Source organism: Mobula birostris, chromosome 6, assembly GCF_030028105.1.
Source record: "Mobula birostris isolate sMobBir1 chromosome 6, sMobBir1.hap1, whole genome shotgun sequence".
In the NCBI taxonomy this organism is placed as follows: domain Eukaryota; kingdom Metazoa; phylum Chordata; class Chondrichthyes; order Myliobatiformes; family Myliobatidae; genus Mobula; species Mobula birostris.
In genome coordinates this window covers 33,593,604-33,614,708 of record NC_092375.1, presented here as the reverse complement: position 1 = coordinate 33,614,708, position 21,105 = coordinate 33,593,604, and the positions used below count along the sequence as shown (strand labels likewise).

The window sequence follows — 21,105 nt, the reverse complement described above, 5'->3', positions numbered from 1 at the left end:
AGCGGAAGTTAGAGAAGTCGATGTTCATGCCATCAGGTTGGAGGCTACCCAGACGGAATATAAGGTGTTGTTCCTCCAACCTGAGTGTGGCTTCATCTTTACAGTAGAGGAGGCCGTGGATAGACATATCAGAATGGGAATGGGATGTGGAATTAAAATGTGTGGCCACTGGGAGATCCTGCTTTCTCTGGCGGACAGACTGGGAGACCGCTTTACTGAATACCTACGCTCTGTCCGCCAGAGAAAGCAGGATCTCCCAGTGACCACATATTTTAATTCCACATCCCATTCCCATTCTGACATGTCTATCCACGGCCTCCTCTGCTGTAAAGATGAAGCCACACTCAGGTTGGAGGAACAACACCTTATATTCCATCTGGGTAGCCTCCAACCTGATGGCATGAACATCGACTTCTCTAACTTCCGCTAATACCCCACCTCCCCCTCGTACCCCATCTGTTATTTATTTTTATACACACATTCTTTCTCTCACTCTCCTTTTTCTCCCTCTGTCCCTCTGACTATACCCCTTGCCCATCCTCTGCGTCCCCCCCCCCTGTCTTTCTCCCCGGACCTCCTGTCCCATGATCCTCTCGTATCCCCTTTGACTATCACCTGTCCAGCTCTTGGCTCCATCCCTCCCCCTCCTGTCTTCTCCTATCATTTTGGATCTCCCCCTCCCCCTCCCACTTTCAAATCTCTTACTAACTCTTCCTTCAGTTAATCCTGACGAAGGGTCTCGGCCTGAAATGTCGACTATACCTCTTCCTAGAGATGCAGCCTGGCCTGCTGCGTTCACCAGCAACTTTGATGTGTGTTGCTTGAATTTCCAGCATCTGCAGAATTCCTGTTGTTAGCATCTATGGAGGGAAGTTTATTTCCCTCCATAGATGCTGCCTGACCTTCTGAGTTCCTTTAGCATTTTATGTGTGTTGTGAGGTAATAACTGGAGTTTTAGGGAACACTTAAGATGAAAATGAATCTGAGTCTGAGCTTGGGTGTGGTAGTGGTAAAATCCTGGCTTTTACAAATTGTTCCAAATTAAGGCATTAAGATTAAGAAGCCAAAATGAAAACTGCTCCTGAAGCAGAAACAGAACAGTTTATTTAGGCAAATAATGTTTCATCAGGGATAGTGGTTGACCTCTGATTTGTGAGACTAACACTCCAAAAAGTCAAAGGAATGTAAAGATTATCACGCTAAAGCAGGGACATCCACGGTTAATGGTAGGGATCCATAGCATAAAAAAGGTTGGGAACACCCTGCCCGAAAGGGATAAGCCAGATTCGACACAGCTTTTCCAAAGACAGTGCAGTGCTATAACATTATTACATATTGAAAGGAATTGCAATGCAGTATAGCATTGTGTGCTTGTCTTTAAAAACTGGTGTATCTGATTTATCATTAATGGGGATGAAGTTGGTAACCTTCCAGTTGTTATTTGAGCACATCTTTGAGAGAGTTAAAGCATAATTATTCTCTGCAACTGAAATACAAATGACCACAATTTTAGTACAAAGGAGAAGAGTGTTTTCTTTTGCTAATGGTTTAATGAAATCCAGCAATAATCCACAGAGGAACCGTTAATCAAATATTAAATTCAGTTTGAAATGAGTGTGAGTCACAAAACCAAACAGCTAGAGCTGGTTATAGAATTTTTTTTCTAAGCTGGCAAGGATGGGATAATGTCCCAACCCTCTTTCTCAATGAACACAAGATTGCCCTTCGCTGTAAAGTGGAGAGTTTATCCAGAGACTAATAACCTTTATCTGCCATGCAGAAAAGTCACCGCCTCCATTAAACTAGTATGCTTTGTATACAGGCCAGTGAGCTCCTAGAGGAGTAGAAGTCTGAGGTGGGGCTATTGCATGACACCTGTTTTTAATTGGTACTCCAATATCTGAGAGTAAACAACAAATAGATGTTTGATAATCAGATCGTATACTTAGATGCTTCCTATTTGCATATGGAGCCTGATATTTTGGATGAAGTTCTCTGCTGCTTGGGTGTGAATCTAAAAGTAGATGCCCATCTGAATTAAAAGAAGCTGTTACAGAGTGCAGTTGTTTTATTAAGAAACTGAGGGACATAGAGTCAATACAACATGAAATCATGTTCTTTTGGCTCATTTGGTCCCTCTAAACCAAAGGTTCCCAACCTTTTTTTATGCGATAGACCAATACCATTAAGCAAGGGATCTGTGGACCCCAGGTTGGAAACCCCTGCTCTAAACCTTTCTTATCCATGTTGCTGTCCAAGTACTTTTTAAAAATTAAGATTCCTGCTTCAACGATTTCCTCTGGCAACTCATTCTATTTACTGACCACTCTCTGGGTGAAAAAGTTGCCCCTCAAGTTCCTATTAAATCTCTCTACTCTCCCATTAAACCTGTATCCTTCTTAATTCCAAAAGCCTTTGGTAAATAAATGTGCATATTTCCTTTGTCTATGTCACTGATTATTTTATACCCCTCTTTAAGATCGCCCCTCATTTTCCTACAGAGCAATGAAAATAGTCCCAACCTGTTCAACCTCTCTTCATAACTCTTCCTTTGAGTCCAAACATTATCCTTATAAATCTCTGCACTCTTTATAGCTTAATGGGATCTTTTCTATAGCAGAGTGACCAAAAATTAACACAATATTCCAAATGCAGCCTTACCGATGTCTTTGTATGACTGCAACGTAACATCTCAACTTCTATACTCATCTTCTATAGACTGATGAGGGCCAGCATGTCAAAAGCCACCTTTACCACCCCATATACCTGCAACACTCAAGGTGTCACATAGTTGTAGAACAGAGGGAACTAGGAGTACCACACTCCCCAGGGCCCCATCATTCACTGCGGAAGTCCTATCCTCATTTGTCTTACCAAAATACAACAACTCACACATCCAAATAAACCTATTTTTCATTCCTTGGCCTAATTATCCAGTTTATCAGATCCTTCTGTAAATCCTAATACTCTTCATTGTTCACTATGCCACCTACTTTAGTGTCATTAGCAATCTCAGCTAACTGAGCCTTGTAAATTCTCATCCAAATCATTGATATAGATGGCAAATAGCAATGGCCTATCACTGAGTCATGTGGAACACCAGTAGTCACGGGCCTCCAGTCCGAAAAACAACCTTCCACCATCATCCTCTGCGACCTACTATTAAGTCAATTCTGTATCTAATTAACTCACTCTCCCTAAATCTCATGTGATCTAACTTTCCAAAGCAGTTTACCATGCAAAATCTTATCAAAGGCCTTACTGAAGTCCATGTAAGCCATATCTACTACCCAGCTCTGATTGACCTTCTTAGTTATTTCTTCAAAAGATGTAATGAAATTCATGAGACATGGCACATGCTGACTATCACTAAACAACTCATCCTTCGAACCGTTTGTATATCTTATCCTTCAGAGTCCCCTCTAGTAACTTACCAACCACAAGTCTATAGTTTCCAATTGTTTTTCATTTGCAGCTATTCTTAAATAAAAACAAACATTAGCCACCTTCCCTTCTACCAGCACTTCAGCCATCACTAACAATGATGCACGTATCTCAGCCAGAGCTCCTGCGCTTTCTTCCCTAGCTTCCCACGGTGTTCTCTTATATACCTGATCATGCCCTGGATATTTGTCTACTTTCAACATCAAATACCTCCTCTACTGTAATACAGACTACCCCAAGACCTCCCCATTAATAATCTCGATGTATAAAGACTTCATGTCCTTCTTGACAGTTAAATCAAAGGAAATATGCTCATTGATAACCTTGCCCATCTCCTGCAGAAAGTTGGATAAGTACATAGATGGGAGGGATATGTTGGACTATAATCTGGGCCAAGGTTGATAGGAGTTGGTAGAATAATAGCGCAGCACAGATTAGATGGGCTGAAGGGCCTATTTCGGTTCTGTAGTGTCCTCTGACAATGACAGACATAAGTGTTGTTAAAATAATAATGACCATGCTAGATCAGATGTTTATTGAATATTGATTTGAATCAATTGGAAAAAATTTTTAAATGAAATCCTTGACAATTTCTATTTTTTAGGTTAGTTCTTGGGTGCATATGAATCTGTTGGCAAGATTGCCATCTATTATCCATTCCAGCTGCACTGGAAAATTTACTTGAATGATAGAGTCTACGTGGTGACAGACTGAGCAGGACAGGATTTTGATTTATTAAAAAATAGTGGCATGTAATGTTGCCTTAGAAATATCACCTCAAAAGACAGAAGTGAGAATAAGGCTGATCATTTGGGAGTGGTGATGAAGAAGCCTTGAGGGGTCAACCTATTGGTTTTTTGTAGAGGGGTCACACTATGATATGCCAGTTTTGGAGGGAGGTCAAGTTCCAGTCTGGTGGTCTACATGTGACTGATATTATCATGCCAATTGAATGCTGTTAAATTGTAATGTATCAGGCATGTGTGAAGTTATCTATCACGCTTCTCATTTTTGGCTTCTGTCTAATCTAGAAGAATCAGAATATCCAGCTTTGACCAACTCCAGTAGAGTAGGCATTTGTGTGATTGGAACATTGAAGTTTCTGGTCCGTAGTGATTATAGGACATTAATGCTGTTAGACTTTCAAAGTTTTTTTTAGACTTTTTCTGGTTGGGAGTGATAATTGCTTGGCACTACATTGTGTCAGTCTTGAGCACTGCAATCACTAGGGAACTTTCTGGTGAATGGAAGATTACTAATGAAGGAGTTGAAGATAGCAACTGGAAATGCAAGAAACTCAGAGCAAGTCAGGCAACATCTGTGGAGAGAGAAGCAGTTAACATTTCAGATGTTAACACTTCAACTCTTTAACAGCACTCCCAAATAGAGCACTGTATTATCTAGGCTGAGGCAGCAAATGTATGGGAATTACTGTAAAGACAATATTACTGAAGATAGTTGATTTTAGAGCAAGGGTACTGGGGAACTGCAGCATCTTCGTCCTGGAACACACACAATCATTCTCTGACTTCCATAAGCATCTGCTTTCTTCATAGCTGTTCTTAGGAAGCAACAGAATAAATGAGATTGTAGAGCAAGTATACAGGAGAAATTTTACAAACCCCTTAACTATTGTAGCCACAATAACCAAATGGTCCTACAGTCTGTGTTGTTTTTGGAACCTCTTATTCTTGATTGTTTTGTATTGGTTTATCATTATCCTCCTCTGTTAACTTCTTAATGCTATTTATAGTCAAACCATTAAACAACTGAAGCTCCTCACCTGTGCTCTGTTGTACCCAATGATCCCATACTATTTATTGATGGCTACCAGTCTTTTGCCAAACACCAACTGGCTGATCTCTTTCTTCCAACAAATATTGTCTCTTCAAAATATTTCAAGGCATATTAGCCAGTTATTGATCTACTCGAGGAGCACCACTTCCACGTAAACATAAGAGATTCTTCATAGGTTGGGAATTTGGGGCAAAACACACAGAATGCTGGAGGAACCCGGCAGGTCAGGAAGCATCTATGGAGAGTAATAAATAGTTGATATTTCAGGCCATGACCCTTCATCAGGCTCCAGCATTTAGTCTGTATTGTTCAACATTCACATTATTACTTCATGTATATTTATGTTGGATTGTATATGAATCTAGTAAAATCTACATCAGCTTAATTTTGGATTGTAACACTACCATTACTATTTATAACTTTAGCCCAACAGAGAATTTAAAAAATTGTTTATTGAAATATTGCAATGATTTATGATGCTGCACCTCCGATGTACAGGAGTACACAGTGGCAGAAATTGAAAACAACCACTCACTGAAGCTGCTGTACAATAAAAAATGTTATCTTTAGTTACTCATAAAGGCATTTTGCGGTTATACAATGAATTGGAATTTTGCTATATAGTTCTTTAGCTGTACATATTTAATAGTTTTCTATTGCTCCAGAATATTCCTGGCATTTTGTATTCATCTCTAGGCCACTGTTCAAAGGGAACTCATCAGTAAAAATAATTTTACATATTGGTTTTGGGAAAGGGAATGAATTAAAAGCTGTGGATGAATGACTGATCAACAGTCAAAGTTTATCCAATCAGGATATGGGCTTCCCTTTCCACTTTGGGAGGCATTGTCATAGAGTCATAGAAAACAACAGCCTAGAAACAGGCCCTTTGGCCCATCTAGCCCATACCGAACCATTTAAACTGCCTAGTCCCATTACCTGCACTGGGACCATATCCCTCCCATCCATGCACCTAATAAAATTGCTCTTAAAGGTTGAAATCAAACTCACATGCACCACTTAGGCTGGCAACTCATTTCACACCCTCACAACCCTCTGAGTGAAGTAGTTTCCCCTCATGTTCCCCTTAAAGTTTTCACCTTTCACCCTTAACCCATGACATCTAGTTATTGTTTTACCCAACCTCAGTGGAAAAAGCCTGCTTATATTTACTCTTATCTGTACCCCTTATTGTGTGGTGGGCTTTTGGATGAAGGAGGTAATGTTATGTAAACTCCAACAATATAGCTAACCCCATGCCCTACTCCCTTTCTACTACTGTGGATCTACTGTCCGGCTTTGCATTATTCTTGTCCTGATCTCTGTTAGGCTCAGACAGTGATCAGTTACTCTTTTATGTCTGAAATTCTCAGCCAGATACATCAAGTGAAGTCAAGTCAAGTCACGTCACTTTTTATTGTCATTTCGACCATAACTGCTGGTACAGTACACAGTAAAAATGAGACAACGTTTTTCAGGACCATGGTGCTACATGAACAATGCAAAAGCTACACTGAACTACTTAAAAAACAACACAAAACTACACTAGACTACAGACCTACCCAGGACTGCATAAAGGGCACAAAACAGTGCAAGGCATTACACTAAATAATAAACAAGACAATATGCACAGTAGAGGGCAGTAGGTTGGTGTCAGACCAGGCTCTGGGTATTGAGGAGTCTGATGACTTGGGAGAAGAAGCTGTTACATAGTGTGGTTGTGAGAGCCCGGATGCTTCGGTGCCTTTTGCCAGATGGCAGGAGGGAGAAGAGTTTATATGAGGGGTGCATGGGGTCCTTCATAATGCTGTTTGCTTTACGGATGCAGCGTGTGGTGTAAATGTCTGTAATGGCGGGAAGAGAGACCCCGATGATCTTCTCAGCTGACCTCACTATCCGCTGCAGGGTCTTGCGATCCGAGATGGTGCAATTTCCAGGCAGTGATGCAGCTGCTCAGGATGCTCTCAATTCAACCTCTGTGGAATGTGGTGAGGATGGGGGATGGGAGATGGGCTTTTCTCAGCCTTTGCAGAAAGTAGAGACACTGCTGGGCTTTCTTTGCTATGGAGCTGGTGTTGAGGGACCAGGTGAGATTCTCCACCAGGTGAACACCAAGAAATTTGGTGCTCTTAACGATCTCTATGGAGGAGTCGTCGATGTTCAGCAGAAAGTGGTCATTCCGTGACGTGCTAAGCTGTTAACTGTTGAACAACTATTAAACTTTGAGCTACTTCTTTGTCTTACTATCAGTATATTTCATTACTTGTGTACTGCAAAGAACTTTTCATTATGTGTTTGCTTTCACTCTTGTAGGGACGTAAATAGCAATAATAGCTGTGTAATTGAAGGACTGAGCAAGGAGGAATACTTAAAGTATCATTTGGAAGAAATTAATCAAATATTTTCCAAGACAAAAGATTTCTGAATATCTGCATTGTGAACAAAACCCTTTGACATCCTGAACCTCATGAATGGATGGTGACTGATTTCCGTTCAAGCCATACAGTTGTATTGGTCAGCCAGGGTTTTAGTGCACAATGCAATCCACCTTTTGACATTCTGTTCAATTGACTGGTATAAGAAATACAAAATAAAAAGGATTTTATGGAATATTCTTCTAAAGCCAGCTATTAAGACATTGTGGGTAGATCTTTATACTGCTCCTCCTCTGTGGCTTGAGTACTGAATATAATTCTTGTTGTTAAATGTGGCAGACTTCCATTTCTGAGAAGCAAATGGGTACAAAAGTCACCCAGAAAATGAAGTTATTGTAAATGAAAATCCACATGTTCTGTTTCTTTATCTGTACTAATGTATTAAGAATCATTAATCTTATATTAGAGCAAATTAGTTCCATGTATAATCAGTAAGAAATTTATTTACAGTTGGTGTTGCCCCTTGTACAGATCTATTGACCTCCCTGTTTGACATAAAAATGCTTTAATCTGACTGTCACTGAGAATGTGATTTATTTGGTTTAAATAACATAGAATCAAATAAATCAACTCACTAGCATAGAGTCAGCTAGCTGTTTCCATTACTTGCTGAAAGCCTGCCACTCTTTCCATTACTTCATCACAACTAAAGCCAAACCATACAAATTCCTATGGCTATTGGTTATGTTATAGTAGGACTGAGTTCAGACCACTGCTTAGCTTTTGGGCTTCCAATCATTTATGTAGACACAAAGCAATATTTGGCAGATGCAGTGTTATTAGACTAGTCACCCTGCCAATATTAAATTGAAAGCACTAAAGAAATGAGTGTCTGATGTGTCCAGACTTCCCTTGTGTCCTTAAGTTTGCTTGCCCTTGCTTTCCTCAAGCTCCCTGATCCTGAGTTGCACAAAAGCAATAAGCATTTCCGGGAGAATAATATCTGATCTACATTTCGTAGATGGATGTAAAATGAGCAAGTTCCGAATAACTTTATGGATCTCACTTTATAGATCATATAATTTCTGGTAGATTTATAAGTTACAGGGCAGTTGGCTTCTGGCTAAAGGAGGTGGGAGTTTCATGGCAAAGGGCAATTGAATGGCATCTGATTCACAGAAATTGCAGGACACTTAATAAACTGAATTAGTGTTGATTCCCATAAAATACTGAAATCTCGACTGTTAAATAAGAGGCATGAGTTTCAAAGGTAGTTAGAATGTAAGAGCATCAAAAATGAACACAACTATGCAAGGATGAATAGCAGTGAGAATGGGAAAATAGAGTAAATTCATTGCTAAGTAAATATTAATGGTTATAGAATTGAATACTTTGTTGTAATTGAGGCCAGAGTGCAGGAGACATTGAGGTAGGGAATGAAAAACAAAGTTGTAAATGAGTTGCATTTTATGAAGGAGAAAGCTTGAGCATTATTATGAAGAGCATCAGGAAAGTTGAACTGAGAGGTAATGAAATTTTGAATAGCATCAAATAATGACTAAGTGGCAGAAATGGATATCTGATAAACAAAATACTAATGATAAATTGTACAAATAACATATGATCATATACATGATTTTATTATTAGTCTTCTGGTGGCCTAATTGAATCGAGAGAGGAGGCCTCATGCAGATCGGGGCGAGAGATTTTAAAAGGAGCACTTGTGGGCTTTCGGCTTTTTCCAGTGGCTCAATCACATCGCAATTCATTAGCTAGGGCAAATAAAAATAATGTAGGGACAAGCGGAACAGCTCTTGTGTGAGTGGACCAGTGCTATAGTGGGGAGGCTTTGGTTCAATGGGCTTGGTGAGAACAGCCTTGGGTGAGCTAAGTTTCTGGTATAATTTTCGTTCTTTTGAAATGGATGAACAATATAAAGATAACCATAAGAAGAGAAGAACATGGAAAAATCAATGGACTCTCAGCACACCTTCCTGGATTGACCTTTTTCTTCGTGTAACCACCCGCATCGCATGTAACAAACTGCAGGAAATTTATTCTCTTTGCAATTAATTCCCAGCACTGAATCTTCAATGTGGTGAATTAAACCATAACTACTCCATGGCCTTGAAAATTGTATACTTCAGCTCCAAATGAAGAGATAAAAGTGGATTAGTTTAAATTTAGTGTGCTGTTTTGTAATCTGCAAGCCTGCTGTAAGCATTAAATGACATAAATGCTCAGAAAGTTTACATGATAGAAAATGAAATATTAAAAAAGTTGGGTTTGAGAAATGAAGATGAGAGGAATTCTGTGTAAAGTTAATAAGGTGTAAAACAAAGCATAAAGTTGGCTCCAATGACATTCTCCTCTTTTACGTATTGGGCAAATGGTGTGGTAGGTGAAGTAATAGAAAGGAACCCAAGGTTTTTTTTAAATCCAGTGCTCCTGACAGAAGTAAAACTGCCATGTTTTGCCTTGTCATATTCTAGTTTATTTCTGATTCATACAGTATCTTGTCTCTGAACAACAATCTGTTGCTAAGGATAAAACCAATGGAAAATGTTTTGCCACTTCTAAACATAATTGGTACCAAGGAGTATTTTCAGGATAATATGAAACATCAGAATACTTCAGTGACTAATATTAATTTAATTTTCTAATATTATACACTCAGAATACTATATTGGGGACAAAAACCACCATATTTAATATGATAGAAATTTCTACTTAATAATATGCTTTGTTCTCTGTTTAGCATGAAATTTAATCATTAACATTGAAACAAACCGACCATAATAAATGAAAACTAGATTTTGTATAATTTACCAGCAGATATCATAAGGCTACTTTTAAGAAGGATATAATTATTCGTCGTATTTTCATTTGCAAGTGCACATGCTTGCTGAAAGCAATGAGAAAATAATAGCATCTTGTAATAATAGGCAAACTAGTTCAGGGCACTGTGACTGTGCTAAGGTTGTAAATCCTCAGAAAATTGGTCAACTTACTTAGTTTTGTTTTTAGTGTGCACAACATTCTACCCATTTCTTCAACATTATTTTTTTACAAACAAACTGCATTTGCACATTACTTGCTCACTAAATGCACTACAAAAAAGATAGAACTCATGATTAAAAGTTTTAACTACAGATGTAATCTCATTGACTAAATGTCAATGGATCTCTCTGACCCAAAAATGGAACTATTGCAAATATTCAGTCAGTCCCTCAGACCATTGGTTAAGATTTAATAAATGTAATTTTTTCCTCTCTCTTCCTCCCCCTCAATCCAAACTACTTCAATCTCTGATTTTTCTCTTTCTTTGCTTGAACTCGCACAAATTCACTCTTTCTTATTCATCATTCTTCTCAGTCATTTATGTCTAAATTCCAAAATGTTATTGGTAAGATTGTTCTCGCCACATGCCTGATGACATTGCAATGTATTTTTAAATGCTGCATTCTGTTGAGCTTCTCTTACGTTTCTAAAATATATTTATAATATGTTTACATCGTGGTATTCTGCCTTAAGAATTTAATTAATGAAGCAGTTTTGTATCGATATGCTTAGGATCCATTGAAATCCACTATAAAGTGTTTGGGAAATGATCCCGGTGTTAAATTACTATGAAGGTCAGTTGCTCTGCATAATTACTTACTGCCCATTATGCTGCTGGCATTTAGGGCAGCAGTGGAGGCCCTCCATCTCTGTCTGTCCTTGGCCACTCAGATGTAGAAGAATTCTTCATAGCTGTTTCCATAACAATTCTATTTTACAAGTCAGGGTTGAACTCCCAAACCTGGAGGACCAGTGGACCACTCTTAGCCTGGCCCCTACCCTCTACCCTGACTCCCGCCAACATAGCTCTGCGGCTTACTGAGGCACGCAAGCCTCCAAACCATGGCAAGGTTGTGATCCTGTTGGACGTCTGCACAATTATAAAGAGCATCAGAGATGATGTTTCTACTGTAAATGAGTATGTTGAATGATCAGCAAAGCAACAGTCTAGCATTGTGCATTGAATGTTCACTGAAAATGTTGTAGTTAAAGGGCCTTTAGGGATAATGTGGTAGAATGTCACTTAAAGATTGAGAGTGATTTAGTTCAATTAGAAGCCAGGGTTTCAAATCAGGATAGAGCAAACTAGAAAGGAACAACACAAGCAACACACACAAAACACTGGAGGAACTCAGCAGGCCAGGCAGCATCTATGGAAAAGAGTACAGATGACGTTTTGAACCGAGACCCTTCACTGCGACTTCTTTTCCGTTGAATGTTACAATGAAAATGAAGTTTCGGATGATGCAATCATTGAAAGTATTTTGTATGAAGCTAGTCTGCTATTTGTACTTGGTGTCTATGCTGATTTTGTTTATTTGCAGTCAATCAAAAGAACACAGCAGCAGACACTGAATTAATTCCTCTGTTATTAACTTTTAGGAACCAGTACACAGTTTTTTAGTACTGTTGTAGTATTGATAGTGTTCTGACTTGTTCTGTGTATCATTTAAGTACATTATCTGTTACTGAGTTAAATAGTGGTTTGTCTTCTTCATACCTTTTCATGTAAATATTTTAAACTTAGGCTAATTGAGGTAGCTGCTTAATTGAGCCAAATTGTACTGATCCCAATGTGTCCCAATTAACTGGAATCCACTGTATGTCCCTCCAAGAAAAAAGTAACAAGAAAAGTGACCCAGCTGTGGCTATCATAGGAATTTAAAGATAGTATATGATCAAAGGAAAAGCTTAACACCATTGCCAAAAATTCCTGAGGATTTGGAAAAATTTCAAAATTCAACAAAAGAAAACTAAGAAATTAACAAGGGAGAACAGACTAGACTAATGTGGAAAGTAGAAACAGATTGCAGGAGTTTTTATAGAAATGAGAAAAGAAAAGGATTAGCGAAAGTTAACATCGGACTCTAATGTACTGAGACAGGAGAAATTATATTGAGGAATAATGAAGTTAAACAATTATTTTGTGTCTGTCTTTGCAAAAGCAGAATACGTCCTGGAAATAGTACAGATTGACAAGTAGGGCACTGAGGTGTGCGGTGGAACAAAGGGATCTGGGAAAGCAGATCTATAATTTCTTGAAAGTGGGACCACAGGTAGATAGGGTCGTAAAAGGTGCTTTTGGCACATCAGTCTTCATAAATCAGAGCATTTGAGTACAAGGGTTAGGATGTTATGTTGAAGTTGTATAAAATGTTACTGACGCCAAATTTGGGATATTGTTTGCAGTTATGGTAAACTACCTACCAGAAAGATAGCAATAAGCTTGAAAGCATGCAAAGAAAACTTACAAAGATGTTGCCAGGACTTGCGGACCTGAGTTATGGGGAATAGGTTAGGACTTTATTCCTTAGAGCAGAGGAGAATGAGGCGAGTCTTACAGAGGTATACAAAATTATGAGGGTATCAATAGTGAATATACGCAGACTCTTTCCCCTGAGGTTGGTTGAAGCTAGAACTAGAGGTCATAGGTTTAGGTTGAAAGATTAAGTATTTTAAGGGGGACCTCTTCACTCAGAGGGCAGTGCAACTGTGGACCGAGTTGCCATCTGAAGTGGTGAATGCACATTCAGTTGCAACATTTAAGAGAATTTGGATATGTATATAGATGACAGGGCTATGATAACGATGCAGGATGATGGGACTGGGCATAAAAGCAGGTAGACATGGACTAGATGGGCTGAAGAACCTTTTTGGTGCTGTAGTGCTCTTTGACTCTATAACCAGAGCAAATGGGAACCTCAAAGAATTTAGCAAGATTAAACAAATTGATGGACTTGGAAGCTGATGATGTTCCACAAACTAATTTAGCAAGCAAGTAGAAAAATTAAAGAGCTGTTGGCTTCATTGCAAGAAAATTTGAGTGCAAGAGTGGAGTGCTTTACTTAATTACACAAAACCTTATGCAGCACGTGAAATGTTGTGAACCAGTCTGCTCTCTGTACCCATGGAAAGATACACCTGTGATAGAGGAAATGCAGCAGAGGTTGACTGATTTTTGGGATGACAGGATTTATGAGAAGTGATTAAGCAGAGTAGGCCTGTGCTCTCTTGAATTTAGAAGAATTAAAGATTATCTCAATGAAGCATCAAATTCTTAGATGGTTGCCCTGGGGGGTTCTTGTCTCAAAACAAATGGTTAGCCATTCAGGACAGAAGAGAGAAGAATACCCATTAAATTTTGGAATCCTTACTCAAGAAGCTCAGTTGCTGACTCTGCTCAAGATAAATATTGGTAGATTTTTATGTATCAGGAGAATCAAGGAATATGAGGTTAATTTAAGTAGTAATAACTTTATTTATATAGCACCTTTCACACATTAAGATGCAGGCTCAAAGTGGTTTATGAATTGTAGATTGTAAAGATAAATCAATATTATAAAAATATGAGACAAAATTAAAAATCATAAGTAAAGACAAACATTATATAGAATAAAATGTAATCAAATATATCAAATTATACAAATGTCATGAACATCAACAGGCATTAAATAAGCCAATTACAAAAAAGTAGGTTTTTAGAATTATTTTGAAACGTTCCAGAGTACTAGCCAGGTGTATCTCAGTTGGTAGAGTATTCCATATTTTTGGTGCAGAAGAGCAAAAGGTTGGATCACCAGTTCTTATATGCTTGGTTTTAGAAATGCTAAGCAAATACATATTCACAAATTTAGGAATTACGATTAGGGATGTAAATAGATAGACATGACGAAATATATGAAGGAGCTAGATTATTCAGAGCCTTATATACAATTAGGGGTATTTTAAAATTGATGCTAAATGACACAGGCAGTCAGTGTAATGTTATAAAAACCAGAGAAATGTGCTCAGATTTTCTTATTATAGTTAAGATTCTTGCTGCCACATTTTGAACAAGCTGCAGCTAATTTATTATCTTTCTAAAGCGGTCCTGAAAGGAAAGCACTACCGTAGTCTAATCAACTAAAAACAAAAGTGTGTATCAATTTTTCTGCATCTTACAATGTTATAAGAAATAGAACCCTTGCAATGTTCCTTAAGTGAAAGAATGCAGTCTTAGTAATATTGTTAATATGTGATTTGAAATTTGGCTCAGCGTCGATAATAATACCTAAATTCTTTACTTCTGGCTTAACTTGTAAGGTCAGATGATCAAGTTTATTTCAAAGATTCATACCTTTTTTATTTTTTTTTTCCTTATTTAGTTTAAGGAAATTCAAAATTCAAATTAAAAGCTCATTGACAAAAAATTCTTGAATGGGGTTAGCAGCCATGAAGTGTCAAATGGTCTACAACTACTTTTGTTTCTTATGTTCATTGGGATGCCTAGTTTGAAGGAAAGTCAGTCATAAAGTAATGGTTCAGTTGAAGGCTAAATAAACTGGGTATCTTCAAGAGATAATTGGTGAATCTAGTGTACCATCTTTTTGATTATTTCAAAACAACTTAACTCTGATTGTTTTTAAAGAATTCTTTATAGTGTTTTCCTTGAGTTACAGTTATGTCATCTTCAGAATTCCTTGGGTTGGTCAAAACAAAATGTGAATTTTTTATAGCAGTATAATGTTTCAACTGTGGATGTTTTTTTCTAACTAATGATTTGAGTATTACTCTCTGGTGCTGACTGCATAAAATATAACAGCGAATTATCAAATAAATATGAGTTTTCTAAAATTATCACTTTACTGCTACTGGTAAACCTCATTATCATTTTTGGTTTTGTTTTACTGTCCCCTGCAGGACCCAAAACACCGTCAACTGTTGGTCAGTTACCCTCCACTAGTTCTCGAAGTACTCAAAGTAAGTACTGATTAATGGAAACATATAACTGATTTTTTTCACAGAAGTAACACTTTACAAATCACAGGAAAATAACGTGTTTCAGCATTGTCACCTCATTTTGATCTCTGTTAGATCAAGTATATCAACTGCATTCAATGTAAATATCTTAGATACTACATTATTGAATATTGCCATGTTCAATCACTGAAGACTGTGTTTCCCATGTATAAACTTTGCTATGGCAAGAATGACAGATTTTTACTGAATTCATTTGAAAAGTATGATGGATTCATATCCAACAGATCTGTACCAAGACTAAACTCAAAAGTGAGCAACTGAAAATAATTGCAAATAATTAAAAGTAATGCACATGGAAAATATAATCTAATAGTCTGGATTTCCAACATTTTAGTAGAATATGAATTTTGTTCACCACCAAAGATTCATACCGTTTCTTACTAAGGAATCCTCAACAATTGCAGAGGCTATTATGAAATCTTAGCTGTAAAATATTGAACCAAGCCATCAGACTGATTAACACACGCTGATCTGAGTGTATTTCTATGTTACATTGACTGTTCTATTTATTATAAATTATTATGGTTACACATTGCACATTTAGATGGAGACGTAAAGATTTTTGTCAAGTACGTGAAGGATGTAAGAAATAAATAAATAATGTCAACTACTCAATTAAAACAAAATCTCAAATTAATGCTTAATTTGGCAAAACAAATTATTTTTCAATTATATAAAATCACTATTTAATCTTGCTTTTAAGTGTCCGCTAGACAAAAAGAAAAATGCTATACCTGGCCTGTACATTAAATTCAAAGTAAAATCGTCATTGCAACATTTAAAAGACATTTGGAGAGGTATGTAGATAGGGAAGACTTAGAAGGATAGAGGCTAAGTACAGGCAAATGGGACTCACTCAGAAAGATACTTTGGTCGCCATAGACCAGTTGGGCCAAAGAGTCCGTTTCTGTTCTGTACAACACTGTAACCCTATGATTCTATTACAACAAATAGATGGAGTCATAGAGTTGTATAGCACAGCAGAAGCAAGCGGTTCAGCCACCATACTGACCTTTTTGCCTATTTACATTAATCCCACCTGCCTGCACTAGACTTGTATCTTTCTATGCCTTGCCCATTTAATTGTCCGTCCAACTGTCTCATAAACATAGTGATTATATCTGAATCTGTCACACTTCTGATTTGAGAACTGTTCGGATAATGAACATTCCACAAGAACAGAAACTTGCTGCAACCTGAGGGGGCTCTGTTTACACCTTCATCAGGACTCCCTTCACTCCAGGGAATCCAGGGGAGACCTGTTCAGTCTCCACCCCCCCCCCACCCCCCATAACTCAGGCTTTCCAGTCCAGGTCACATTCCAGTTAATTTCTCCTGCACTCCATAGCAGAAACAAATCCTTTGTGTATTGTGGCAACCAGAACTGTATATGATACTCTTATAAGTGCAGTCTAACCAGTGTTTTATGAATTGCAAGATAATGTCCTAAGTTAAAAATTCCAGCCTATGACAGCAAACCATATGTTCTTTTCACCACTCTATCTGCATGTGTTACCACTTCCAAGGAACTATGAAATTTGAATCCAAGAGTCCCTTTGTTCATCACCTTCCTTCGGACCTTAATGTTTGCTGTAATGACTTCCCAAAATGCATTAATTCACATTTGTGAGGATTCATTTCCATCTGTCAATGATGCACACAACTTTTCTCTGATCAATATGCTACTGTAGCCATTGCCAATTTTTCTTCTTATCCATGTCTCCACCAATTTATGTGTCACTGGCCAATATATTAATCAAATCTCTAATGTTCATATCTAAGTTTTTACACTATTTATTTTAAAGAGCATTTTTTTTTACTGTGTACATATTAAACTTACTGTTCTTTGCTGGGGGACTAACTATGTTAATTACTGCCAGTTCTATTTAACTTCTGGCTGAAGGAGGTATGCATGGTCCTCAAATCACTAATACAGGTCCTTGACATCTTACGGAATGTGAAAAACATAACGTGACTGAAAATCCATGAATATTATTTGAAATCCACACGGGTTGCCTGGAATCTGTATTATATTGCATGTATTTTAACCATAAAGGCCTGGTGTATGATCAATTTTAAATATATTTTTCTGCAGTTCTTTATATGAATGAAGAGTGAATGTGAGTATAGAGTGATAGAGGCAAGTTTTCAACTTCTAGACATGCACCGAGTTTTTTTGTTTCAAATGTGACTGGAAAAATGCAGGTGGCAATTGTGTCTGCGAGTCTGAGAAGGTATTGCTTATAAAATGTTGCTTGTAAGATCAGGAAGCAGATGCTCAGCAGTAATATTAGTAATGTACCCTGTTTACCATTAAAGTGAAAAGAAAATGTGGGGTTTGGGAAAAAGGGAAAATATTTGCGTGTGTAGATTCTCCATGTCTATTCAGGTTATTATACTAGGCATAGTTAAATTAGAAGAGAAAAGTTATCATATCCTCTTGGCTTTGATGGGCCTGCATAAGAACTTCATGAATTGTCGCACAGAGCAATAGAGTCTCTCAATCTGATATGAGTAGAAATTATTTGCAATTTTGGCAAACTTACTGGCAGCAGAGAAAATAATCTTTTGCTCTGATGGTAGTCAAATGCTTGAAAATCAAATTTGATGTCAAAATGTGCTGCTATGAGGATATTCATGGAAATGAATAATTCATTGAGGTTAATTAGAGTAGTTTGTAACTTTATTCAATTAAAGGTGGCTATTTAGAGCTTATGCTGCATGTGCTTTTAGTATGGTATTGCATTGTCAATAAAGCTGCATTTTGCCCAAAATTTAATCAAGGATTTTTGCCTTTCATTTACATTTTCCTTTATTACAAATACTTTATTGGTATTAATTATCAATAATGCTAATATTGGTACTAACATTGCGGAATAACCCCTAGTTTTTTCTGGATACGGTTCCATCGTTCAAAATAATGACAGAACTGGTAGGACCTTTACTGGCATGCATTATTAATATTGTGATATTAAGGTGGATTTATAATAAATTCTCTTTATCCATTAAATTCTCACTTCTTCTCTGAAATTGTCTACATTCATTTTGGATTCTCACACCTTCAGTTACCTGTAACAGAATCCATGGTATTACAAACATTGGACAGAGATTCTGAAAGTACTTTAACTGGCAGGGAACCTGGTTCAGTCAACTGGATTTATAATTAACTTTGATTCATTTGACTATTAAACTTTTATTAGCTATGATTTATTGAGATCAATAGTCACCAAAAATAATGCTTATTCTGGAAATTTGAAGCGAAAGCAGAAGATGATGGAGATGTGCAGCAGTCCAATCAATATTCATAAAGAGAAAGCATAAGGAAATGTTTCTGTTCTATATGTTTCATCAGAACTTAAAACTTAAAGATGAGTTATTTTGTTAAGGATAAAATAGAAAAGCTGATGATGAAATAAAACATGGGAAGGTGTTTATGGCAAATGGCCACATGAGAAAGTCCCATCCCACACCTTCAGAACGTATTCCACACGGACACTTCAAAGTAGTACTAAGATAATGACACTTTGTCAGAAAAGCTCTCCTTCAAATTCATCGTCGAATTAGACCCCTGTCTGCTGAGTAGGATTTCTCTGATAACTGAGGATCTGACTGCATGACCTGCATCGTGTTCAGTGATGTTATAATGAAAGGCAGTGGAAATATATGTGGAAATTATCTGTTATGTCACCTAACATTTTTCTGTTTAGCAGTTTGTTCAACATTATACCTATTGATTTTCTCTCAGTGACTGAAGTACTTTTGTGTCCTTACTCAGATACTTGTGGTAGTTGTCTTGTAGTTTTAGGTTCTGATGAAACAAATACACCTGAAAAGCACAGTTTTTTCTTTTGTCTTTATGCTTTTGAGTACTTGCTGCATGTGGCCAGACATCTCTATTTTCCAATAGTTTCGATGTTTCCTTTCAGATACTGTGTTCACAAAGCCGGAAAATCACTTCCAGACTCATAAAAATACTTTCTTTTAAATTTATTACAGAAAGTCCGCCTGTCTTCAGATCAACCCCAGTATCTAATATTGATGGCCAGGGGCAAGAAAGATTTAGAGGTACAGTATTCCCGTCAGCTTGGCTCAGTTGGGAGCATCCTTGCTTCTGAGTCGAAAGGTTGTGGGTTCAAGCCCCACCCCAAGGACTTGATAACATAATCTATGCTGACACTTTAGTGCAGTGCTTAGGGAATGTTACATTGTCAAATTCACTATTAAATTTCTGCCCAGTTTGCTATTTAAAGTGGTTTTGGTAGGTATTAAAACAGCAAGGTTCTATTCTCGAAAAGTAGGGAATTCTCCGAGTGGCTCAACATCCCACCTTCAAAAAATCCCACCAAACTGGTCATTCCAATCACCACTGTTTAATGGGACCTTGAGTGCAAAATGCCAGCTTTGTCTGTCTGCATAAGCCTATGCAACAACAGTGATTTTAATCTGTTGTGTATGAAGTTCTTAAGCATGTTTGAGAAATATGATAAGGTTTGTAAAGGTGAGATAGATTTATGTTAGTTCTGCTTTCCATTTCAGATTGTGAAATGTGAATGTATGGCTTGATGGATGTTTCCTTACAGTAGTTTCCTAAATTGAGTAATATCTGGAATTATGCAGAATAGTATTGTTTTTGCAGTCGAGTCTGCTTTTCAATTCATTGCATTGTTTGGATCAGGTGTTTTATCCGTCACGTGAAATCATCTGAGATCCAGGATCTAATCAATTGCATTGCTCTTCCCGTAATCTATAACACTACTAAGTTGACAAATTTATTAGAGAAATTATAAGTATGTTTGATGTGTAAAATGGAAAACTTTATGATGGTTCTGTTTGTAATTTGGGCAAAGAGCAGAGGTATGGTACCTCATTTCTATCGTTATGAGTAGATCTATCAATACCAGCTCAATATCTATCATCAATACTGTGATGACTGCAGAAATAATATCTTCAAAAATATTAAGATGAACTTTTACTAGAAGCCATATATTATTTTCACACAGCACCATTATTTTGAATGGACCAAGTAATATGGTTGTAATTATAAATTCCAAGTAGCATTTGATCCACAAGCGGGATTTCAGAAAACAATGGAAATATTTATAAATATGTGATGTTTAAACTAATTCTGATAAACAAAAATCATTATTTTTTTAAAATAGATAGAGTAAAAGTATTATAATATTTCTAATAAGATTTGAATCCTTAAAATCAGTTCCTGCATGAAAATATTTGACCTAGAAAGAGACATAAGGACTCTTGTTGCTAAGCCAAAGCCAGCACTTCAACCAGATCACCTATTCACTGGCGCCACGGTAGTGTAGCGACATTATTATCACTTAAGGTGTTGGAATTCAAAGTTTAATTCCAATGACCTCTATAAGGAGTCTGTACATTCCCCCCATGGAATGCATAGGTTTTCCCTAGATGTTCAGGTTTTCTCTTAGAGTTCAAAGACTTACCGAGTAGATTAATTGGTCAATGTAAATTGCCTCGTGATTAGATTAGAGTTAAATCAGGGTTGTTGGGAGTTGCTGCTTGAAGGGCTGAAGGACCTACTCCACGCTGTATCTCTCAATAAAAAAATAAAATTCACATTTCTATAATCATTATATACTGTACATTTATATTC

General features: G+C 37.2%; 1 protein-coding gene across 5 annotated transcripts in view; it reads left to right on the top strand.

Annotated features, from left to right (window-relative positions):
- Positions 1–21,105, top strand: part of LOC140198922 (uncharacterized) — a 332,378-nt gene that overhangs the window by 242,761 nt on the left and 68,512 nt on the right. For all 5 annotated transcript variants that reach the window (XM_072260177.1, XM_072260176.1, XM_072260175.1 and 2 more), the window contains 2 exons: positions 15,357–15,416; positions 19,473–19,541. In XM_072260177.1, the coding sequence (XP_072116278.1) occupies positions 15,357–15,416; positions 19,473–19,541 (129 nt within the window). The remainder of the gene's footprint in view (positions 1–15,356; positions 15,417–19,472; positions 19,542–21,105) is intronic.